This window comes from Heliconius melpomene, chromosome 3 (genome assembly GCF_056956725.1).
Source record: "Heliconius melpomene rosina isolate 202511_hmr_F chromosome 3, ASM5695672v1, whole genome shotgun sequence".
NCBI lineage: Eukaryota > Metazoa > Arthropoda > Insecta > Lepidoptera > Nymphalidae > Heliconius > Heliconius melpomene.
In genome coordinates, this window is record NC_140391.1 from 11,075,590 (window position 1) to 11,099,574 (window position 23,985).

General features: G+C 40.4%; 3 protein-coding genes across 8 annotated transcripts; 1 reads left to right on the forward strand and 2 right to left on the reverse strand.

The window, feature by feature from the left end:
• Positions 1–391: 391 nt before the first annotated feature.
• On the reverse strand, positions 392–16,594 carry LOC146540215 (unconventional myosin-Ia-like). Of its 5 annotated transcripts, none has more exons than XM_085207254.1 (15): positions 16,150–16,594; positions 14,247–14,410; positions 13,967–14,158; positions 13,713–13,828; positions 11,700–11,770; positions 11,441–11,604; positions 11,298–11,361; positions 11,173–11,186; positions 11,008–11,092; positions 10,163–10,555; positions 4,622–5,222; positions 4,214–4,552; positions 3,860–4,127; positions 2,370–2,537; positions 392–1,993 (listed from the first exon to the last, which is right to left on the reverse strand). In XM_085207254.1, exons 3-15 carry the CDS (start codon positions 14,081–14,083, stop codon positions 1,004–1,006), a joined length of 3,390 nt encoding a protein of 1,129 aa, XP_085063380.1. In that variant the 5' UTR covers positions 14,084–14,158; positions 14,247–14,410; positions 16,150–16,594; the 3' UTR covers positions 392–1,003. The 5 variants fall into 5 exon arrangements, with proteins under 5 accessions (XP_085063380.1, XP_085063381.1, XP_085063379.1 ...); XM_085207255.1 differs by lacking the exon at positions 16,150–16,594 and adding an exon at positions 14,483–15,851; XM_085207253.1 differs by lacking the exon at positions 14,247–14,410.
• A 1,468-nt stretch (positions 16,595–18,062) lies between these two features.
• LOC146540216 (ATP synthase mitochondrial F1 complex assembly factor 1) lies at positions 18,063–19,461 on the reverse strand. Its single transcript, XM_085207264.1, has 4 exons — positions 19,208–19,461; positions 18,809–19,130; positions 18,367–18,462; positions 18,063–18,294 (listed from the first exon to the last, which is right to left on the reverse strand). Exons 1-4 carry the CDS (start codon positions 19,459–19,461, stop codon positions 18,127–18,129), a joined length of 840 nt encoding a protein of 279 aa, XP_085063390.1. The 3' UTR covers positions 18,063–18,126.
• A 1,248-nt stretch (positions 19,462–20,709) lies between these two features.
• Positions 20,710–23,540, forward strand: LOC146540217 (cyclin-dependent kinase 2-like). 2 transcript variants are annotated; one of them, XM_085207261.1, is made up of 3 exons: positions 20,710–20,935; positions 21,339–21,534; positions 22,570–23,540. In XM_085207261.1, exons 1-3 carry the CDS (start codon positions 20,820–20,822, stop codon positions 23,212–23,214), a joined length of 957 nt encoding a protein of 318 aa, XP_085063387.1. In that variant the 5' UTR covers positions 20,710–20,819; the 3' UTR covers positions 23,215–23,540. The 2 variants fall into 2 exon arrangements, with proteins under 2 accessions (XP_085063387.1, XP_085063389.1); XM_085207263.1 differs by lacking the exon at positions 20,710–20,935 and adding an exon at positions 20,942–21,084.
• The last annotated feature ends 445 nt before the right edge of the window (positions 23,541–23,985 follow it).

A 23,985-nucleotide genomic window follows, 5' to 3' on the forward strand; every position in this document is an offset into this window, starting at 1 on the left:
TGATCTTATTGCCTCATATTTAAACCAAAGAATCCAGAAGGTTAGTATAAATAATGTTAAATCATCTGGATCTCCTCTAAAGATGGGCGTTCCATGGGATCTATTCTTGGTCCCCTTTTATTTCTTCTTTATACTAACGATCTGCATTATCGCATATTCTTCGTTGGTTTGATGTTAATAATGTAATGTCAAATGCTAAAAAAAACTAAATGTATTGAGTTTGCTTTACCAAATGTTAAAAAACATAATTTTAGTCTAATAATTAAAGGAGAAAATCTCAATGTGTCGGAATCAGCTATTTTCTTAGATATTACTGTATGGGAACGATGAAAATAAAAATTGGTAGTTAGATATACGGCTCCCTCGCCAAAAGGTAAATAAAAGTCATAAGTAAAAACATTCTTAAATTTTATTAAAAACGATAAAACTTTTCCATAAGAAGTAATCATTGAAAACGTAACATGAATTTGACAATTGTAAACTACGCGAGCGCCTCCTCCGACTGACTACGTCGTGTAATTTGAGCGATAACTTCTCGATGCCTTCAGACTCAGACCAGACCGGACCCTCGCACGGAGGCGGCGCGCGCTCGGCAACCCGCTTACATTTAGACCGTCAAACAAACAACACACAAAATATAACAACGTCTCGCTCGCTCGTCTCAGTATCGTGTAAAATGAAAACGTTTCGGTACATTGTGTTAAATTGGCATTTCTTATTAATAGGCCGTCGGTCGCTCCCCCCGCGCGGCTCTTGGCACTGTGGCAATGTGGCGCCATGGCGGCCGTCGGAGAGCTCTCTGGCAACTTCAGACTTAGTATTGGTGGTTTTATCATCTCTGACATTAGGCCTGTCCGCCCGCCGCGCAGCTACGGTGTCTCCCAGGTACGAAATAGTCTGTACGGGATCAAGTGATCACTATCTAAGACCGTAAATCGTGTTGAATAACTAATTTCCTAAAAATCGAATCCGTGACGCCAGCGGACCCGGGTCAACCCCAGGTCTATAACAGCACGTCCATGCGGCTGCCGCGGCGCAGAAGGCGCGCGCCGCCCTCCCCCGCCGCGCCGCCCACCGCGTGGAACGACACCGTCACCATCTGCTGGCCGAAGTTGGCCTCGAACTCTGTGGCCACGTTGACGTGCGGCGGTGCGCCCACGGCGTTCTGCACCACCAGGAACAGCTTGGTGGCCAGCTCCAGCACGTGGCACGTGCGCAGCAGCACGTCGCCGCGCCGTCGCCACGCACCCTCGCCGCCGAATAGGCAGCCCGGCGCGTCCGCGGCCTCGCGCCACTGCTCGCCTGCCTCGCACGCGCCGCCCGACGCGCCCACCTCGCCGGCCTCACCCGCGCACGCGCGCACGTGCACACACAGCACGTCGTCGGCGTGTGGCGACAGCGACAGGCGGTACACGCAGTGCGCCGGCACGCGCCGCTTGAGGCGCAGCGAGCGCGCCTCCAGTAGCAGCAGCGCGCCCGTGGACAGCACGGCCAGGCAGCGCGACACGCGGCCGCTGGAACGCGCCACCTTGCCCACCACGTCCGCAAACACCACGTAGCGGTCGCCGGGCGCGGCACCGGGCCCACGCCGCCAGGCCGCGGACGCACGCAGTCGCACGTAGTCGCCCACGAAGGGATGCGCCACGCTGCGCGCGTACGTGAGCTTGCGCTCCTTGAAGAGCACGCTGGCTGTGACCTTCTCGCGCATGCGGTTGCGCGCCGTCTGGTCGAAGGCGCGGCGGTACAGCAGGCAGCGCCAGCGGTGGTGCAGGCGGCGCAGCAGCGCGTCGGCGCGCGCCAGCAACCGTGGCGCGGGACAGGGTGGCCAAGCGGCGCACGCGGGCGAGCGGTGGCGCGCCGGCAGCCGCGACCACAGCGCGCGCAAGTAACGGCGCCGCGCGTGCGCACACCACGCGCGCCAGATGACGTCGCGGGCGCGCGCGCGGCGCCCGCCGCCCTCCACGCCGCCCCCCGTGCTTCCCTCCGCGACTCGCTACATAAAAAAATAATATATAATATATATGTTTCTTAATAGTTATTATGTAAGTTTTTTATTTCTATTTTCTTTTAAAGTGTAAGTAATGTTAGTGTAGAAGGATTATAAAATATTTGCTGAGTAAGTTCAATTTTGTTATTTTTAATCACATAATTTTTTTTCTACATTTATGTTTGACACCAGTTTACTTTATAATAATCTAGTCTGCTATTTGTAGCTCTGTCCTCCAAAAGTGTAAGTGATAAGAGAGGTAGAGGGACCTCTGTTGATCTTCGAAACCACAGTGTCAATGATATTAAGAGTAACGTCATGTAAAAAGCGCCGTAGCGTTTGACACTCCGTTCTCTCTGACTAGCCCTCTAGGGATACTGACTGGCAGTGCGGCGCTCCAGGCGGCGCGTGCGCGGTGGCGCCTCCACGCGCGCGCGATAGCGGCGGCAGCGCGGCGGCGGCGGCGCGCGCGGTGGCGTCGCCAGGCGCGCTGCACGGTGCGCACGAGTCGGTCCACGCGCGCCGCGCGCATTGCCTCCAGCTCCCACACCTGTCGCACGCGCCCACAAACTCAAGCATTAGAATTAAGTTCTAAAAGGTTGAAATAGGGGTTGAAAGTTTGTTTAGAAAAAAATTTAAGTCGGCACCGTTTTTTATATTTTTTTAAATTTGAGACTCTTAAAACCATTTCATTGAACACGTGCTTCATGGTTTAGAATTCATCCCTAAGGGTCAAAAACAGTAAAAATATTTTTGTAATAACATAACAGTAATATATATTACGGTTTGGGCGTACGAACGTCGTGACTTCGCTTACAGTTTCTTCCGTTCTTATGGACCTTGGACGCCCCGCAGGTATCTGATAACACTTTCACTAGAACATTGATTTAAATCATGTAATCTAAACTCAGAGTTTATTTTTCTCTTGTGCAGTCTATTTTGAATTACTGCATTTCAGCATGGGGTGGAGCATCGAAATGCACGATGCTTCGACTGGAGAGAGCCCAAAGATGTGTTTTAAAAGTTATCACACACAAACCTAGGCGCTTTTCAACTGCAGATTTATATAAAATTTGTAATGTACTGACTGTTCGGCAATTGTTTATCTTGCACGCTATTTTACGGAAACACAAAAAAATATCTTACAACCAGAATAGTGAAAATTTGAAACGCAAAAATAATAGAGTATGTCCGATTGAAAAAAGACGCTTGGCCTCCTCAAATAAACATTACGTTTATTTGAGCCCAACACTGTACAATAAAGTCAATACCTTAAAATCTACAGCCTAACGTTACGAAGGTGTTGAATTGTATTGTTTAATTAGCTTCTAACACTAAATTATAGAGACACCGAAAATCTCATTAAATTTCAGATGCACACATAAGCACGCAACACACACACAGAGACACGCGCGCACATGTACACATGCACACACGCACACATACACACAGCCACACACACAAACACACACATACACACACACACACTCACACAAACCCACTTACTTTTATATTATTTTACTTTAAGACGACGACGCCATTCTTGAAATAAAAATTCGGTGCTGCAATGCAACACGCTGCTGTTTCATGTTTACGCGGAAGACGACTAGTATGGAAACCGCAAGGGCGAGGGGGAACGAAGTGACATTTAGTTGCTAATGCGCGCACGGACATACAAATCTATGGACGCGGTGACAGTTGCGTCACCCGCGTGTTGCCGTCCTCCGCAAACAAAAAGTCACCCAATTGTCACGTATTCAAATGCGCGCACCTTCATTAAGTGTAATGTACATGGTGACAGTGAGGCAACAGTCACGGTGACAAAAATCACTAGTGCGCGCTATACCTAAGACGTACTTTTACATAACGTACCGTTCTCGGACTACGAATAAAGACTTTCGTGCGTCCATAAGCAAACTCGGCGCTGGGTATAGGCAACGAGCGGAGCAGCGCCCGCGCAGCCCGCACCGGGTCGTCGCGCTCCGCCGGCGAGGGCGGCGCGCTGCCAGCTACCGAGCCCGCGCCGCCCCCGCCCACGCCTGCGCCCGCCCCGCGCAGCGCGCCGTACCGCAATAGCATGCTGCGCGCGCACATGGACTCGCACCAGCCCGCGCGCCGCAATAGCGCCATGTCCATGATACTATAGTAACGACAGAACATATTGTTACATTTCAAAAATGTTTACGTAGAATATAGTACTGAAGAATACAGTTTAAGTGTCTTCACCCCTGAGTACGTATCTGGTGGCGCAGCAACGCGGCGTCGAAGCGGTGCGGCCGCAGTGCGGCGTCGGCACGCAGGCAGCGCACGAGGCGGGGCGCGGGCGGCAGGCGGCGCACCAGCGCACCCACAAGCGCGCGCTGCCGGCACGCCAGCGCGCACGGTCGCCGCGGCGAGCCTGCACCCGCGCCGCCCGCGCCTGCACCACCTGCCGCGAACAGCGCCGCCAACAGCGGCTCGCGTGCCGCGCCCAGCACGCCCGCGCATCGCCGGCACACCGTGTCGCGGTTCTTCTGTACGATGCCGCGCGCGCTGTACACCACCGCGCCTCCGAAGTGCACGACCCTGCGGGCGGAGAGGCGGTGGTGGGTCACTTGGGTTGTGGGGGGAAGGGGTCGAGGGCAGTGCACTCACTGAAAGTGGTCCGGCGGCAGCACGAGCAGGCGAGGGTGGCGGCGGCGCTGCAGGCGCTGCATAAAGACAGCGTCGGGCACACCGCGCGCGGAGGCATCACGCAGCACGCCCAGCACGCTGTCGGGGCCGGCGTCGAGCAGCTCAGCGGGCGGCTCGTGGTCGGCGTAGGGCAGCGGCGCCCAGGCGAGCCCCTCACGCGCGTACTCGTCCTGCTCGCGGCGCAGCGTGGCGGCGGTGACGGCGGCTTGCACGCGCTCGGCCGCGTAGTTGATGAGCAGGCGCTCGAGTCCATTGTGCGCCAGCGCTTCGAGCCCGTACACGTCCAGCACGCCGAGGGAGCGACGCGCGGCGGCGTCGGGCGGGCGTAGCGCGTCGTTGATGGCGGTCACGAGCCAAGTGAAGAGGCGCGCGTAGGTGGCGCACAGCAGACGGTCGCGAAGCGCGCGCGCCCACTCGGCGCCGGCGGGCGCGCCCGCGTCGTCGTCATCGGGGGCGCCGGCATCGTCGTCGGGCGAGACGTCGTCGCGCGCGGGCGCCGCGCCCAGGGCTTGCGCCAGCGCGTCCGCGTCCACGCCCACCAGTGCGCACGCCTCGCGCAGCTCTGCCTCGTCACAATACACCCGTTATAATATACTTTCAACATTATCTTGAATTGCTTTGATTTACTACTATAATTATGACAAAGGAGACTAAGACATTTAGGTTTAAATGTAGAGTTCAGATGTGAATGTGAATGTCTAAAAAATTTGACATTTTGTAGAGGTACTTATTGCACAAATATTATTTATAAATATCAATTGTTAACACGCTATATCAACGCCCTCAATTTATTCTCTACAAATGCAATGGAGAATAATCACTAAATTTAAATTTTAGCTCATCGTATTGTCTTTTAAAAATAAAAAATACGTGTGAAAGAATTATTTTGATACGTCTATTAGTTTTTGAGGTATTGTCCTTTAAAGTAAGCGCGCGACGCGAGATTCCGTCGGGCCGTAACCGACCCGCGTGACGTCACTGGTCTGACAGAATTAGCTTGCTCAGTACGTCTTCGTTCACGCTCAGTTCGCGCTCTTCTGTAGCTGGCGTTTCACTACGAATTTTTTTAATCTTTTTTTTTCACATACATAATGTAATAGCGAGCATTGTATTTTAAGATAATTGAAGTTTTGATATTACTTTGTCAAAAAAACAGTTCTATCCTGCTCGGTTTCATCGCGTGTTGTACCAAAATCTTTAGCTTTGATTATTTTTATTGTAGTATCGATACCAGAAAGCTTTACTTCTATACCCCCAAATTGACTTAATATTACATACTTTTAAAAGCCTACTGTCAAACATTCTACACGTGCAGTCTGTGCGGACATACGGCGCAATACGCGTCCAATATAATAATGCTTTCAGGATGTTGTTCGATCTGTCCCGCTTTTGTAGCGCGTCGTTGATGTTTGCCGAGTCGCGTACAGACTGTTTCCTCGCGATTATTAGAAAGCGGTGCGCTTCGCTGTGGGCGCGAGTGCGCGGAGCATCGAACACCATCCTGAGCACGTTGGCTGACCGATGGGACTCCCCATTGCTTAGTCGCTGGGCAAATCTTCATGCTCCTGCTACTAGCTACAGTCAATAGTGTAGGAGTTTCAACGGAAGCCAGTTTTTGTTTGTATATGTGTGTGTTTGTGTTTGTATTAACATAGGGTAAGTTTTTATTGTTACTAACAAGTGGACTAATGTCTTAAATAAATAAATTTATTATTATTATTATTACTAGTTAAACAACAAAATTTATCTTCGCATTTTTATTCCTTGCATTTCTGCGGCGATGAAATCACTATTATTCGATAAATAATCGGCAACCATAAATCCATCTATTACGCGTAGGTTATCCGATTGCCCTTTTTCGGATTCCTCATCCATTTTAATTAATTAGGTTGACACTTTAGCACAGGTAAGTAACAAACAAACAAAGTACTGCGCGAGATCTCCTAACTATCACCGGCGACTAGCGAGTTGTAAGACCAGTGACGTCACCGCCGACGGCGGGACTGTTACCGGCATTTAAATTATTTAATTTGAAGCATTATTTCATACCTATTACCATTCCTCATTGATCGTAAGCGGGATAAGTTCTCGGTAATTTAGTCGTCATGGAGCGTTTCACCGGTGAGCAGTTCTGCTCTGTGTAAAGGCTTATTATAGGCGGTTCATGCACTATTGCGCGGCATCTATTTCGCTCTGAGTTTAGGTTACATGATTTAAATCAATGTCCTAGTGAAAGTGTTATCAGACACCTACGGGGCGTCCAAGGTCCATAAGAACGGAAGAACAGACACAGTCGCGACGTCGCTACAGCGAAGCCGTAACAGTAACTTCTGATCACTATACAGACCTGTTACGTAACTTTTTCTTCCCACAACTGCACATTTTAGGCAACAGCAGGACCTGCTATCAACAAGAAGGCGCGACATCTCATACATCCAATGAGTCCTTAGCAGTTATAAACGAAATGTTTACTGGAAAACTGATATCGCGTCGAGGGGACATTCCGTTGCCTCCTCGGAGCCCAGATCTCACGCCATTCAATTTTTTTCTTTGGGGGTACCTCAATAGCCGCGTTTATGCCAATAAACCGACGACGATTGCCCAACTCAAGAACATCATTTGCGAGCAAATGTCCGCTATCCCACGACCGATGTGTCAGCGAGTTTTTACGAATTTGAGGTTCAGATTCGAGGAGTGTGTACGTTTGGATGATGGACATCTCAGTGATGTTATTTTAAAAAAAATATATTCCCATGTGTTTACTTTATACTAAGCCTTGTATTTTTTTCTATGATTTTTTAAAATTCGCATAACTTAGACCACAACCACATAGAATATTTCGACAGGCGGAGCCGGTGTATCAATTGTTCTTTCTTAATACCTAGAAACCAACAGAGACATCCTTTGGAACAAGCAACAACAACAACCTCACTTTAATAATAACTCAGCTATAATTAATAACTCAGCTTTCAGATTGCCAAAATTTATTGAATTTTCAAGGAGGAAATGATGAACCTGAACGCAATTAAATCATACCATTTTCATCTGTTTACATTCTGGGCCCAAAAATATATGGAATCGTATATATATATGGTTATATGGTTGCGTTGTTTCGGTTGCGTGTTATCTGTCAGTATACAGGAAGGAAGCGTCAGTGCTTCTTTTACGGGAACAGCATAAAGACGTCTAAATACGTAGGATTTTTTTTCATTTCATGCATACCAACAACGTAAAACATACTACTACAAAAATACTACTAAAAGTTAAGCATCTTTGAACTTTATCGGCAATACCTACGACTCGATTTCGGAATGAGGCGCATGCGGCGGTGCCCTGCGGATAGAGTTATGTGTGCGTGCGTCGTCCTTCACAAAAGGCGTTTTATTTTTCAACGATAATTTTATTATTTATTTTGTTTGAAAAAAATATTTTTAATTTTTGTGAAAAAAAAAATTAAAATAGTATTAGGCATTTATAGAGTAGTTAAATTGTGTTCATTTAAAGTGGTGCTGACAAAAACACTCTTTATAGTTTAGATAGAGGCCGTCGTGGCGCAGCGGTACAAGGGTGTGACTGTAACGCAACGGTTGTGGATTCGACACCCACTCGAGGAAATGAAATATTTGTTCACGTTTATATTTCCATTTCTTCGCTCGGCGTTGAGTTCTGCTACTCAACACGCAATGCCTCCCGAATTCGGCAGAAAGTGGAGAATGGAGTGTCTTAACACTAGGTTCCCTCTGCCTACACTACTGTAAGCGGGCGTAAAGATTTCATTTAATTTTTAAATTTTTTTAACTTAATTTTTATGAAAAAACATCAAAATCATTTAGAAAACCAACATTACCATAATATATTTTTAAATAAAGTAGTCAATCCAAATAATTCAATCTTATACAGGATGGAATTGTCAGCACCACTTTAAATAAAACCACAGTTTTAACTACTCTATAAAAGCCTAATATTATTCAGAAAAAAAATAATTCCCAAAAATGAAAAAGTTATTTTTTCAAACAAAATAAATAATAAAATCATCGTTTTAAAATAAAACGCCATTTGTAAAGTATAACATAGGCACGCACACACTTACCTGTCAAAGCGGCAACGTCGCATACGTATGTGTGAAAAAAAATGAAAAAAATCCTACGTCTAAACTGTTGAGGTACCTTGATTAATTTTTTTAGCTCTGGGTTTGAAATATTTTACCCTATATGCAGTTTCAGTAAAAGGAGCGCTGCCTCTTCCACCCTGTATATTATACATCCAAATCCAGTCCAAATTTGTTAAACAGAATAGGTTTAGCAGAACCAAGGCGCTATTCTAGAAGCCACAATAAAAATAAGCACACTTTTAAAGTGCGTTTCAGTAAGAGTAACATAGGCAAAGCAGCTCTATTAAATAGAACTCTAATATTATATAATAGCAACATTTCAAAAAAACAGGTTTACATATATTGATTGATTTCTCGATATATGGCGTTTCGAGCGTGCCAGTTGAGCACAATTCATTTCGCCAATGTCACGTTGTATGGAAAACACACGAAGGAAATTTACATATATTTCAACAATCTATATCATCTTTCAAAACTGCAAACACAAAAAAAAAAGAAAAAAAACCTTACCTCTTAAATAATTATCGATAGACTAGAAATTATTACTTATGTTTTTTAATAGTTAAAATCATTGTAAAATTATTGTGTTCTGTTTATAGTATAAGTATTTTATTTCTATTCTTTTTTTGAAGTGTATGTAATCTTAGTGTAGGATGATTTGTATTGTGTTTGTTTCCAGTTTTTTTTTTTAAATCATGCATGTCAAGTTAGCCTGTAAGTGGGGTATACAATTAATGTTGTACTCGCTTAAGATTGTTTTTAGCGTTTGAATTATTATTGTATACAACGTTGGCTTCTTATTAAATAAAATTAAAAAAATATATATATAAATGCAATCTGTTTGTCAATAATTAACAAATTAATTAAATGTAGGAATAGAATGATCACTTTACAATGAAAAAGATGAGATGAGATTTTTTTTTTCGAACATGAGGTTAATGCTTTTAGCACTATTGGCTTTTACAGCGACACCGGTTGGTTAGGATACTCTGTCCCTGAAGAAATGCAAGCACTAAGTGGTTGCTTGTAGGAAGTCGACGTTTGTAAGGGCGCCCACTGCGGGACTCGAACCGCCACATGAAGCCGCGACTGGGGACAAATTAGACTAATCTAAGGGAGCTAACGGCCCCTAACCGCTGGGCCCGACTGCGCCGAGACGCGGCCGAGTCGTGGAATAAGCCGGACTTCGTCGTCGATCCCGTCGACGCTGTGTTTGTGTCGTATGTGAGTAGTGTGTTTCTACCTACATACGGATACGGGGCATTCGCTTTAGTAATCCCGTCATCGGAGTCTAAAGGATGTTACGCGAGCGTCTATGTCTAGAGAGCGCGATAGGGGTGTAATCACCCGCATTAACATTGAGGAGATAAGATGGAGTGGCGCAACCTCACCATACTCGTGCTGCAGGTGTGTGCCGATGGAGCCGTCGATATTGTGTTGCGGCTCGAACTGCACGTTGCCGAGCTTCAGCAGGAAGGCCAGCACGCGCAGCACCGCGCCGCACTGTCCCGCGCTGAACCCCAGCGCGCCCATCGCCGCCTTGGTGAAGGCGAAGTGGTCGCGGTCGGCGTGCGGCGCGCGCGGTCCTGGCGGCGCAGGGACGGGAGGCGCGCGGCGCGGCGAGGTGCACCCCGCCGCCCCCATGCCGGCCACCCCAGCGCCGCCCGACCCCACCGCGCATTCGCCGCAAGTCGCGCCGCCCGCCCCCGCCGCAACCTCCGCGCACCACGCGCCGCCGCGCAGCACGCGATACTGCTCCCACGAGCGCTGCAGCTTCAGGCGCTCTGCGAACAACCCATTCTTGAATACTTGTGATTTTACTTTATTTTACTACGCAGATTATTATAAATCCTTATTATCTATTAATTTATTATTAAGTAAAATATTTTTCCCTTTAAAAATATTCTTGATTGAGGCCGTCGTGTTGGAATGACACAGGAGTGTTTTTCTTTCCTCGCTCTGGTGACAAACTACAGCGCGACATTGAACTCAACTTCACAACAACGAGAACTATCAGCTATATACCTTAATAGTATAAAGAACGAACGCACAACACACACAACGTACATGTTTTTTTTTTTACATGCAGAATACAGCGTGAAGCTAAAAACATGCATTATGTAACATTTAAGCAAATATAACATGAATGTTTCAATGAAGGTAATCGAGTTAGTGCGTGTGGGTGCGTATGGGTGAGTGGGTGCGTGGATGTGGGTGTGGGTGTGTGGGCACTGACTGAGCAGGTGCGCGTCGGCGCCGGCCAGCAGCTGGTACAGCACGTGGAAGTTGCGCTCGCCCTCCGCCACGCAGCACACGCGCTCCTGCGACAAGCATATATTGTGTTATCACAATCATGTCATCTATACACTACAGATTTTATTAATTTAAAATATGTCTTTACCTTTTCCAGGAGGTCTGCGTCCGAAAATTTCAAAATAATATTTTACGGCATTAAAAATTTTTGAGTATGTATATAAGAGTATTTTATTGATGACATTCAGAAACAGCAAGTCGCTCAGTACTCACAGTGCGTGATGTGTCCGCCGACGGGCTCCCCCTTGAAGTCGAACTCGATGTCGAGCAGCTTGCCCTGCAACAGGAGACGGGCGGTGAGTGGTGGGCACGTGGGGTGGGCACGTAAAGCGCGCAGGGTGGGGTGGGGCACTCACGAAGCGGCTGGCGTTGTGGTTGCGCGCGGTGGCAGCGTTGCCGAAGGCCTCGAGCAGCGTGCCGGCGGCCGCCAGCGCGCCGCCGCCCGCACCCCCGCCGCCCGCCACCACGGCGCACTGCAGGCACACGCGCGCCGCCTCCGTTTTGCCCGCGCCGCTCTCGCCTGAACACACCGCATTGCATGTTGCCTTCTGTTTCTCTAGTCTTTCTTACTTCTTACTTAGTACTCTCTGGTCTTAAATATGTGAGGTCACTTACCAGTTATAACAATGCATTGATTTTCATTTCTGTCTCGAACCCACCGATAAGCTGTAGCAGTGATGGCATACCTATAAGATGTTGTGCGCGTTACCATTCACTTATCGAACAAATTATTTTAATAAAGTTAGTGCTCTAATATTAATATTAAAATAAAATTTACAAAATGAACTAATGAATTATATGTATTTAATTTTAATTATGTGTATTTTGTTCACATTTAGTAACATACTGTGGTAGGTAGGTACACTATTTTAGACAATCTACTTCAAAACTGAACTAGCAAGCACGAGTTCATACATATAAAGTAATTAGAATGCCACGCGGTTTATCATTGGTCACTCGGTAAGGGACAGAACAGAAAATTTGTATCAATAAAACAATATAATAATAAATAAATAATACATCCGATCCGAGTCCGTTGATCCGTTATAGGATGAGGAAAATTAATAGGATATATTTAAATATATCGGATGTCCGTCCGTTCCGATAAAATTATCGGATCTATCGAAAAACTTAAGCATAATTCCCTCAAACACGTTAAAGAGCGGACCGCTGATTGCGCGGGCGAGTCAACACACACACAAGTCAAGTGTTGCAGCATTTGCAAACAGAAACAATTATTGGAGGCGTAACAAAATTGTATTAGGTATCTATTTATTATTTGTTATGTGGGTACTTCTACAAAAGTTGGGCGACTTTTACCTTTATTTTGTTTACACGCTTTTGGAAGAAAAATACAAAATTTTTGTTTCGAGGGAATTTTCGAAATATCTGGATTTTTGTACATTGAGTCCCTGGAAACTGACGAGACTAACATGGTACTGATTAAAAGACACAATTCTCAGAAAGTTTTAGATTTATTATAAACTAGCGGTCCGCTCGCGGCTTCGCCCGCTTGAACTACTTGATTATTCATTAAATAAACAGAATTGTCTGACAGTCAAATGTGTTGATGTCAATGAATAATTTAATTTATTCGTTCAGAAACAGCCTTAAATGTTAAATTATTGATTTGGGTAAGGATTTATCTATATATTCTTTGTAAAACGACTGTAATGATTAAAAAACATATCCAAATCAAATATCGAGATCGAATCCCAAATAATTAATCGAATAAATGAATCGAAAATATTTAATTACGCCTCCTCCTTGTTTTGAAAGTTGGTTAAAAATACAGATTTATCACAAACAAATATAAATTTATTATAAGTATAAGTATAGATGCTGTTTGCTGTCAAACTCATGCCGATAACTCATGTGAAATGCCGACAACTTTTTTTTAATAAACCGTTTTTAATTGAATTGAAGTTTGATTTGGATGCGTTGACTGTGAGCAAATCTCTATATATAATAAAACAATAATAAATTAATTTTTAACAAAAAGAAAAACGGACTTCTAACAACGAACTAAAAAGTGAAAAATAATTTTACAAAGATTTTATAATTTTTAAGTCCTTTCAATTAGAAAATGCATCATCAAAATCGGTTGGCGCGACATTGAGTTATTCGTCTATTTGTCTCGCACATACCTAATGCAAATTTAAGACTTACTTATATGATTTTCTCATACATACGATTGTCAGACATGGACCAAAAAAAATGGGACCACTCGGGAAGCTTCACCTTTCATACAAAAAAAATGTCAAAATCGGTTCACCCAGTCAAAAATTATGAGGTAACAAACATAAAAAAAAATCGAACAGAAGTCGGTTAAAAATACAATTAAAAATACATTGTATAATTTGAGAGTTGTGACGACAAGCCATAGTACTGACGTTGTAGTTGTACAGTTACAATTACCTTGAATTAATCGAAATATTAATATAATTTAGAAAAATGTGTGTTTTATCGATTGATGAATCGATTAATTGATCGATTCAAGTCGCCAAAGTTTTGTAGAACCACCTATATATATTTTTGCTGATGCTTTTTAGTGTCATTGTGATTACTTATTTGTATGTGTTTGTAAGTTCAATGTTAGAGTAGATTGGAATAGTAGGAATCACTGACAGGTGCGGCGGCAGCAGGTACGGCGGCCGTGCCAGGTACGTGCGCACCAGCTCCGCCGAGTACAGCGGCAGCGCGCGACACGGGTTCACCGACACCAGTGCGTTGCCCACGTACGTCTGCAACAATTATACTGGATTCAACTAAGAGACAAAACAAAACAATAACATTGAATTGAACATTAACAGTTATATGCTGTCACCGCATTAGTACCAATACTATTATGTTGATAATTATAATACTAAAAGTTCACTGACATAAATGATGTCTCGTTTGTAGCGCACATGTAGGTTGTGTAGAAAAGAATCTTCAGTGAGTGGCGCCAGCAGCACTGCGTCGGCGAGGCCGGCGGGCGCGGGCTCGGGCTCCGCCATGGCCCCGCGCCGCTCCTCACCGTGCCTGAACCACTTGGTGCAGCACGACTACTGCCATGCCGTTTTACAAGTATTCTGGAAAAAAAATAATATCAAATATTGATTCCTAAAATTTTACCAATTTTCATAAATATGAATAACAGATTCTGATCTGGAAACAGACCACTATCTAATCGTTGCTAGAATAGGAGTCTGTTCGCAAGTTGGCGCAGCTGCATCAGGTGTCGAAACTTGGTGTAGAATTACTGCTTAAAAAGCTGGAAGCTTCAAGATCCACCGACTAGAAGAATATCAAGAAAGTTTCCAAAAAGCTAGACAGCAGCGAATCTGGAAATGAAAATATTGAAGTATGCTGGCAGAACCTTAGGGATTGTATGAAGGAAGGAATTTATTACACACTCTGTGGAAGTTTCGTTTGTCTAAATCTAGTCTAGATGAGTGCCAGACTCTTCACAGACTTCTCCTTTCCAGTACTGCCATTTTGATCTCTGCAGGATAGTCAGTAGCTTTGAATTTTCAAAGTTCAACCAAGGAGTGTTCAACCAGCAGAATTCCTGGATTAGTCTTGTAATGTATTTTGTCGCTTCATCTATGTCCTCAGCTGTCTTCAAAGCCACTTTCATTTGTATATTGTCTGTTATGTATTGCCCAAAAGAGTCCCAGTTTATTATAAAGTAATGGGATCCATTGTCTCTATCAAACCTGAGCTTAATAATATCTACATAAGATTAAAAGACAATGTTGGGCACTCAATCCATTTTGTTATGCAAGTTTTATGCCAAAGGTTGCTAGGTAGCCTATTTTCTGAAATTGGGTGATCTGTTTGAACAATATGCCACATATATAACATAAAGTGTTGGGCATGTTAACAAACAGAAATAAACAAGTGCATGCAATAAATGCAATTTGTATGTCTAATATAAATGTTTTCAAAAACCATTAATAAAATAAATGCCAAAGATTTTTATGTTCTGAAGTGTAATCAATTAAAAGTTATAATCTGAGACAAAATGTTCAAACTTTGTAACCTTATACAGTCTATATATTCAGCATAAATCTATGAGAGAATACAAACAACCTGCAGAGCAAATTTTCTTAACCATTTTATTGCCCAAATATGATTTAAATCATATTAAAAAATATTGTATGACTTATATCCCAAAAACAGTAACACTATGGACTATGCAATATTAGGCAGTGCTAACAAAATACTGAACATGATATCCAATAGACTGGATTGCATATACATGAATCATTGTTGTTCCGCTGCAAACAGTTTTATTCACATACATAATTATAACTAACCTAGTCTGTAAGAAATATTGTTTACTAACCATAATGAGTCACTGGTCACTTGAATAAAGTATAATAAAAAATTAATAAAAATAGGGTAAAAATAGTTGGTAATGACCACCTGTAGTGACTGTTTCTGTGTGTCTTTAATTGTAATATTTATTAAAAAGAAACTGAGACCAAAGGTAATGATTTGAAACAGGTTGTGTCGGTCTTTGTGTTTGTCCAAGCTAATGTCCGGACCATTCACTAACTGATATAGGGGAAGATGGAGCAACACATAGGTTACTTTTTAGCACAGACTTTCCGGGGGATACTGGTGTACAAGTGCAGTTTTTAAAATTTATCACTCATAAAAATATTTTTTTTTATAATATTTCAAATTCAAATAACTTTATTCAAAATAAGAAGTTACATGCTTCATTAACTTTGTAATTAAAGGTTAGATACATATTTTTTAGTACCGGGGAAATATTTTTTAATTAATGATATTTATAAAAATAATGTTTGTAATATAAAAAATAAATAAAAGACAATTTATCCTATTTAATAAATAAGTAGGATATAATTTATAGTATAATAACAATCCTTATTTAATTTTAAAGAGTAAATTTATATTATTATATTTTATATACCCTATCTGTTTACTCTATATGATTGGGAAAATTAAAAAATAAATTATAATTAACTACTAATAAACGATATTCCTATTTATGTGAACAAAATCCCACCAAGTGACATTCGCGACGAATATATAGTATTTTGATACTTACATTTGCATAAAATTAGGGAGATTGACTCTAAGTATTCAACATTTTATAATAATTATGATAACAATATAATCCACTATGTAGTAACTAGTAAGTACACTTGCAATTTGACAGCACTGCTGAGGAACAACTAGAACAGACAAAGCATGCAAAATACAAATAACAGATAAATTATTTGTTCTGTTCTTATATGTGGTTTTATAAAAAAGCCATTATTCTTATTTTTTAATTAGATTTTTGACGATGTAATGCTGTTTTCCCTATTTATTAAGCTAGTCCTAGCATAATATATCATTAACTCTTACTTTATAATGTAAAAAAATCGTATTTTCTCGTTCCCATTTAAAATGATACTACAAGTTTGAAGTATGAAGCAAAACTAATTTATTTCCTTAATATCCACACTACATTATTAAACATCAATGTCAATTTAGGTACACAATTTTACTAACATGAATAGTTGTAAATAGTTTTTTCTGAAAAAAATTACTGAAGAGAAGGATTTATCAACTATTTGTCGTTTACGCCTTGGACATGCATGTACACCTGTGCACCTAGCCAAGTTCTGAAGGAAACAGAATCTGAAACGCAAATATTATCAGATCTTATCACACTCCCCCGCACTACGTGCATGCTCGCACATTTATCGACGCCAAATTCCATCCTTATATAATTACTAAAAGTTTATTTTATAACACCATTTGTTACTTATCTGTGATATAATTAAAATGACATGTGTTCAATGTTGTTGACAATAGTGTTTGCGTAGGTTTCATAACAACAAATATAATAATGTTTCATGTTCATTGTAATTATAATCGCATGTTTTTTTTATATGTTTAAATAGTTATATGATAACTTGATAAAAACGTAAAATCCTTTAATTGCAATTGTTGTCAATTTCAACACTATCAAATAACACCTTTTGTTTTAATAATTCTGTAATATGTTATGGAAATTGGCCCTTTTAACTTTAAGCGAGTCTTTTAACTCTTTATTGAAATATTTTATGGAACAGTTGAGTTCAAATTAAACTATGCCGCCCACAAATATAAAACGAAAGTTAAGGAAAACTCGGCGAAGTCTTAACGAAATGAGGAATCGAATATATATAGCTAAAAGTTCCCAACTAAATATAAGTCACATGAAGAGAAATGCAATCATAAAACCTATCATTAGTGATAATCGTTTGATGTTTCCAAATAAAGTGGTGAGATCAGAAACTGTTACTAGAAAAGCCCTTTATGAATTGAAACAACCATGTACAAATATATCAATGGTGGACAATAAATATTGCTGTAATAAAATTATAGATATTGTAGAACATCATAGTACTGAAACAGATAGTAATACATCAAAAAGTGTTAAGTTATCCAGTACTTCACAAGGTTTTTCTGTTGAAAATGAAGTATATGATTCTTATGACAAGCTTCAAAATGACAAAACAATGTCAACCTCTTCACATTCAGAACAAGAGTTAAGCGAAAATATTTATGATTTATTTCTGGGCAGTTTTCCTAAAGAAATAAATGATACTGCATCTGATTTGTTGCTCACTGATATTATAGAAAAGAAAAAGCAATCCTTAAAGAACATTTTTCCTGATATAGATATGTTAAGTCCTCCTGAACTAAGTATACAAGTAAAAAGAATTGTAAATAATGGAAGTAATTGTAATGCAGCTCATAGTAGTCAAATGGAAATCCAAGCAGATTACAAAGGATTGAAATATCAGCAAATGCAAATGGCATATTCAGGAAATATGTCTAGCTCTGCTGACAGTATACACTCAGCTGCAATCTATATGCCTCGAACAGTTAAATGTCAAAATGTGTATGATTCCCCTGAATACACTTACTACCCACATAGATTAAATTACTAAGACTAGATTAGATTTATAAAACAATGAAACAATATTTAGTATGTCTATGTAAATAATATAATATATAATATTTTATTAATTTTAACTCTAGTTAAATATTAAATCATTTCAATATTTTCCAACTCAGTTATCAAATCCATGTGTTTAAAAGAGTCTGGACTCTTTGTAAATGTTTTCAATAACTGTGTTTTATTGTCATCTTTCCCATTATAGTACATCTGGAATTGATTTGCTAGACACTGAGCTTCTTTGCCATTGAGTACATTCTGAAATAAGTGTGTTAATATTAAAAAAAAATGAATTGCTTTTTGTTAAGACTAAATATAATATCTACATACCTTGTCATATTCTCCACGCATTAACACAATACCTTTCTCTATTAACTCTGTATAATGAATCATAGTCAGACATTCAGGGGCATTTTCTTTGTGAACCTGAAAGTAGAAAATTTATGTTAAATTTATAGTACTTTAAAGTTCTGAATAAAAATTGTATTAATAGAAAATTGAGGCCATTCGGGACACTAGTGGGGCACTAGTGTGTGACTGTAAATATGACATGGGTTCAATTCCCACTCAAGGAAATAAAATATTTAATATTTTAATTTCTAGCTCAGATGTTATGGCAAAGTTCTGCCACTAAACATGCAATACCTCCATTTGGCAGAAAATGGGGAATGCAAGGGTCTTAATGAAAACAATGTGTTAACATCACCATGCTTTGTGTGGGAAATAGTGTGATGCTACAAAATATATATGTAAATAAAAAATGTAAGCTCACTTGATAAGCCAAAAGAGGTGTGAAATGCACAGTATTTCCAAAATTTTGACACATAATAAACTCATATCCCTCTGATCTTGGCAATGGAATCAAAAATGTAGGATGTTGTTTCATATTTAGCTCCAAAATATAATATATATCTTTGGGTATTGTTGCAGATATAACCTCTTTGCTTTTATGATATTCCTCCCAAATAATTTGGACTTCTTCAGCATTTTTATCAGCCACTAGGTCAACTTTAAATATTTCATTTAATTTTTTATCTTTTGCTGATGAATCATCTTTAAGAACTTCTTTGGGGTTTAGGACTGATGAATATTGCCTATTAATAAACATCACATTAATTACTAACTCTTCTTAAGTTAATAAAGTAAATGATTCCAATGTAAAATATCTAACCTTGTGTCAATTGAGGCGAATTTCCTTTTCTTTTCTTTTTCTTTATTTTTTTCTTGCTCTTCCATTCTCTTACGAAATTCATCGGGTGATGTTTTTTGCAATGTAGCAATTCTGTCAGCGTATTTTTCGAAATATGGATTATTTGTTAAATTTTCTATAGCCTTTTCCTTTTTGCTAGTGGTTGTCATTATGAAGCGACAGTTGTATTTTGGATATTTTATGCAATATCTAAGGAATCTCAACCCAACTGCCATACCAATTTTCTACAATTTAGATAAAGAACAAAATTATCTAATATTTTCTTTCATCACAGATGAATATTCAATTCTTCATTCTCATTAATTCTATTTCTGTAATGACAGATTAAAAATATTTCGGATATCTGAGCCGTGTATGTATAATATAAACTGTCACTAAAGCCGGCCATACACGCTACGGCTTACCAGACTTATCTGTAAAGGATTATAGCTTGGCAAAAAAGAGTTTACTAAATATTAATGGTAGCACTATTTAGTTGTCAAAAATAGCAATTGTGTCAGCTGCAAGCCGCCTTTTTTTCGATTCATTTTAAAAGCTTCTTATGTTAATAAACGTTCAAGAAACTCACTAAGAATATTCGGAGTGGTGCTAGAAAAATAATTTGCAAAGTTTTCTTGCGATGTTTGAAGGAAAGAGAGGCTGGACAAAGTTTGTTTCAACTTAAGGATGTGTATCGCTGAACTGATGAAATCTTTATTCGTATTAAATCCTTTTCATATGTAGATTTATCCTTATTGTCCCACACATAATCAGTACGTAGCCATAACTGGGCGGGTAGATTTCTCTGGTAAACCGTAGCGTGTATGTCCGTTTTGTAAATTTGATATGATTTCCGATTTTTCAAATAATGTCTTATGGGTTTAAATCATAAATAATATGTTAAAATTATATACATATATGTGAAGATAATAAAGATTCGAAAATAAAATATTTAAAACAAATTTTATGCATATTTTTTACATGTAAAAAATGTAAAAAATGCACTTGTTAAAAAGTTTACATGCTTTTCTAGATTATAAAGATTTAAATTTATCTGCCTTTTCCTTTTTCGATTGAGTAACTAACCCTAACCCTACCTAAATATTTAGGGTCGTTCGCTTTAGTGATGGAATCAGTATCATCAGTTAATATATTCCAGGGTCTACGAAGATTCCCCGGGCACGTCTGCCGTATGTGCAGATATTTCCAGTGGGTTCGAATGGGACTCTGCTTTATTGAAGTAACTACTGGAAAGTTTTTGACAGTGCTCTTTTATTGAGTTCATTTTGATCTCTCTATAGAGATCATCAATGCCATATTATAATATTAGCGTCAAACTAGCATCGTTTTCCATATGTTCCATTCATATTCCATATTTCCAGTCATATCATATTCCATATGATAATTAAATTTTACTTTATGGGTGAAAATGTTACTTTTTATAATCTTAGTTAGAGTACTATATTTTTAAGTATCTACGGATCTACCACTGGCAAGTGGCAACACTGGTCAAAAGTCAATTAGTCAACAATAATCTCCAAATGTAAACTAATTTATTGTGATTTTTTGTTATGATAAAACAAAGATTTTACTAATGGAAAATTTTTCAAGAGTTGAAAAGATTGGAGAAGGAACTTATGGTGTTGTCTATAAAGCAAGAGACAGAGTTACTGGAAAAGAAATAGCACTAAAAAAAATAAAACTTGAAAAGTAAGATTTGGCGCGAAAATTGACGTCTACTACAAAAGAAATATGTGTTTTAACATATTTTTGTTAAATTTTAAGTTTCCCTGTGTATTTAAGAAATTCAAATTACTCTCTACTTATTCATAAATTTATCTAAATTTGGTTATTAAACCGTATGTATTATGCAAAATATTCTTTATAGGTTACAAGTAGATATTTTGTAACTAAAAATTGAACACAATATTTGACTAATATTGAAAAAGTAACCATACATTTAAAGTAATTATTTTAATAATTGTAGCATGTTTTTAATATAAGTAATTTTGTACATGGAATTTGAATTTAGTTATGTTTTAAAACTATCCTGATTGATATTTAACTAAAGCTTTGTAAATTTGTTTCTAATTTTATACTATCTTGTATTTAGTGAACCAGAAGGGGTGCCGTCAACAGCCTTGCGTGAAATTTCAGTATTGCGGGAGCTAAACCACCCAGCGGTGGTGCGCCTGTTGGATGTGCTGCTTGCTGACACAAAATTATTTTTAGTATTTGAATTTCTTCATATGGATCTTAAAAAACTTATGGATTTAACAAAAGGACCTCTTAATTTAGATCTTGTCAAGGTAAACTTACAAAACTAAAGTTAATTTATTATAAAAACTACAACAATATTCATATTGTTTGTACATTTGGTACTTATATTTGACTGATACTTGCATCCACAGTCCACTGATACTTGCATGCAGTAGAATAATATTTATTTAGATTTTTTTTTAATTTGAACATAGCTGGATGTGAGCCTACCCATCAATCCTATTGTGTTCATGAATCTCAATATATATTTATAATTTCTTTCCCTTTTTGATTACTAAATTTTACAAAATAAATAAAACCACAGAATTCCAAAACTAGGTCATACATCAAAATATTACAGTTTAAGAATAAATCACAATTTGTTGATGACAACAAAATGTGATTTATTCTTAAACTGTAATATTTTTTTGTACATTATTTATCATGTTTTAACAGAGTATTTTAGGACAATTCAAAGAAGGAAAAATATCTAAAAAAATATATTAACATGTTCAGTGCTAATAGAAAAATCCATAATCATCCACAAGTGCACACAGGGTCAATTAACCCCATGCAGTAAACATCCACAAGTGCATCACGGGGGCAATCGGCTCCTTGTTCTTTCCTTAGTTTAAACATATTCAGCTTGCTGAAAATTGATTAATTTAAGAAAAATCAATTGTTTTCCCACTCCATAGGTTTAGGCTGTTATTGTGGTATACTAGTAGCAGGACCTTAATTGATTTATTCAAAAAATATATTTTTGTTTTCAAAGACACCTTTTCCCTTCTATCATTTAACCCAGTTTGATTTTTAATTGAATTTTGAAAGATTATTGAAGTTTATAACATATATTATATTATATTAGTTTCAACCCTTTGACAAAATAAAAAGCTGAAACAGGTTTGAGCAATTTTGGAAGTTTACCCCTTACAGGCTCAGCACGATAGAAAGTTCCACACAAGATCAATTGACACCGGAATGGGTCAATTATGATCTGGCACATTGGCTATTAGTTCGCCATCCCGTTCTATAACATACAGTTAAGAGTACTGGAGTTATGAATATTTGTTTTTATATTGCAGAGTTATCTGAAGCAGTTGCTGGAGGGCATCGCATACTGCCACGCACACCGCGTGCTGCACCGTGACCTCAAGCCGCAGAACCTCCTGGTGGATACCGCAGGGCACATCAAGCTGGCTGACTTCGGGCTTGCGCGCGCCTTCGGCATTCCCGTGCGCGCCTACACGCACGAGGTCATCACGCTGTGGTACCGCGCGCCCGAGATCCTGCTCGGCGCCAAGTTCTACTCCACGGCCGTGGACGTGTGGAGCCTGGCCTGCATCTACGCCGAGATGGCGGGAGGGCGCACGCTTTTCCCGGGCGACAGTGAGATCGACCAGCTGTTCCGTGTGTTCCGCGCGCTCGGTACGCCCGGCGACGCCGTGTGGCCCGGCGCGCGCCTGCTGCCCGACTGGCGCGCCGCCTTCCCGCGCTGGCCGCCGCGCACAGCGCGCTGCCTGCTGCCCGCGCCCGCGCTGGACCGCGAGCCGCACGCCGCCGCCCTCTTCGAGGCCATGTTGCGCTACGAGCCCAGCGAGCGCGTGTCGGCGCGCGCCGCGCTGCTACACCCCTACCTGGCGGACGCGCGCCTCGTGCCGCCCGCGCTTTCCGCCGCCGGCGCGTCTGTCGCCTCTCCCGCCTCCTCGCCCTCGCCCCCCCGCCTGTGAAGCCCACGCGCCGCTCTGCTGCACCCCTACCTGGCCGACGCGTGCCTCGTGCCGCCTGCGTTGCCCCCCACCTGTAACCGCCGCGCGCCGCGCTTCTCAGCCCTAACTGGATGACGCGCGCCTCGTGCCGCCCGCCTCCTCTCCCCCGCTCCCCCGCCTGTGACCGCACTTCACGATCGTGACTATTGTAAATATGTCTATTTATCCTTCTATTTACTTATTACGTATTATTGTAATGCACATTACGACTATAGTTTATGACATCTTTAATATGCTGTAAAATATGAAATGTAAATACAAGAAAAATAATATACTAATGGCATTACATAACATATTTTTTAATATAAAACTTATCAAACCAGTGGTATATTTATGTAATTATTTACACTTTATTGTGCTATATTATATTATAATATTTAAATATAATATTTAAAAAATATATAAAAGAAAAAAAAAATAATTTAAAAAAACAAAATCCCCGACGGCATAAAACTGGCAGACACGCCCAATAGTTTATTTGTATTGCACTTATTAGGATTAACAGTCGAGACCTCTTTAAATTATGCGGTTCCTGGTAAAGAGTTTATTAATTGAAGAATTACTTATAGGTCCTGACTGTTAATCCTAATAAACTATTGGGCTTGTCTCTTTTCTTTACAGTTTTATTTATTTATTTTTCGTCGGTTCATAAATAAAAAAGAAATGTCAATTTAAAGTACTGATTTAATAATTATTAATAATCATTTGTATAATTCAAGCAGGCGTAGCCGC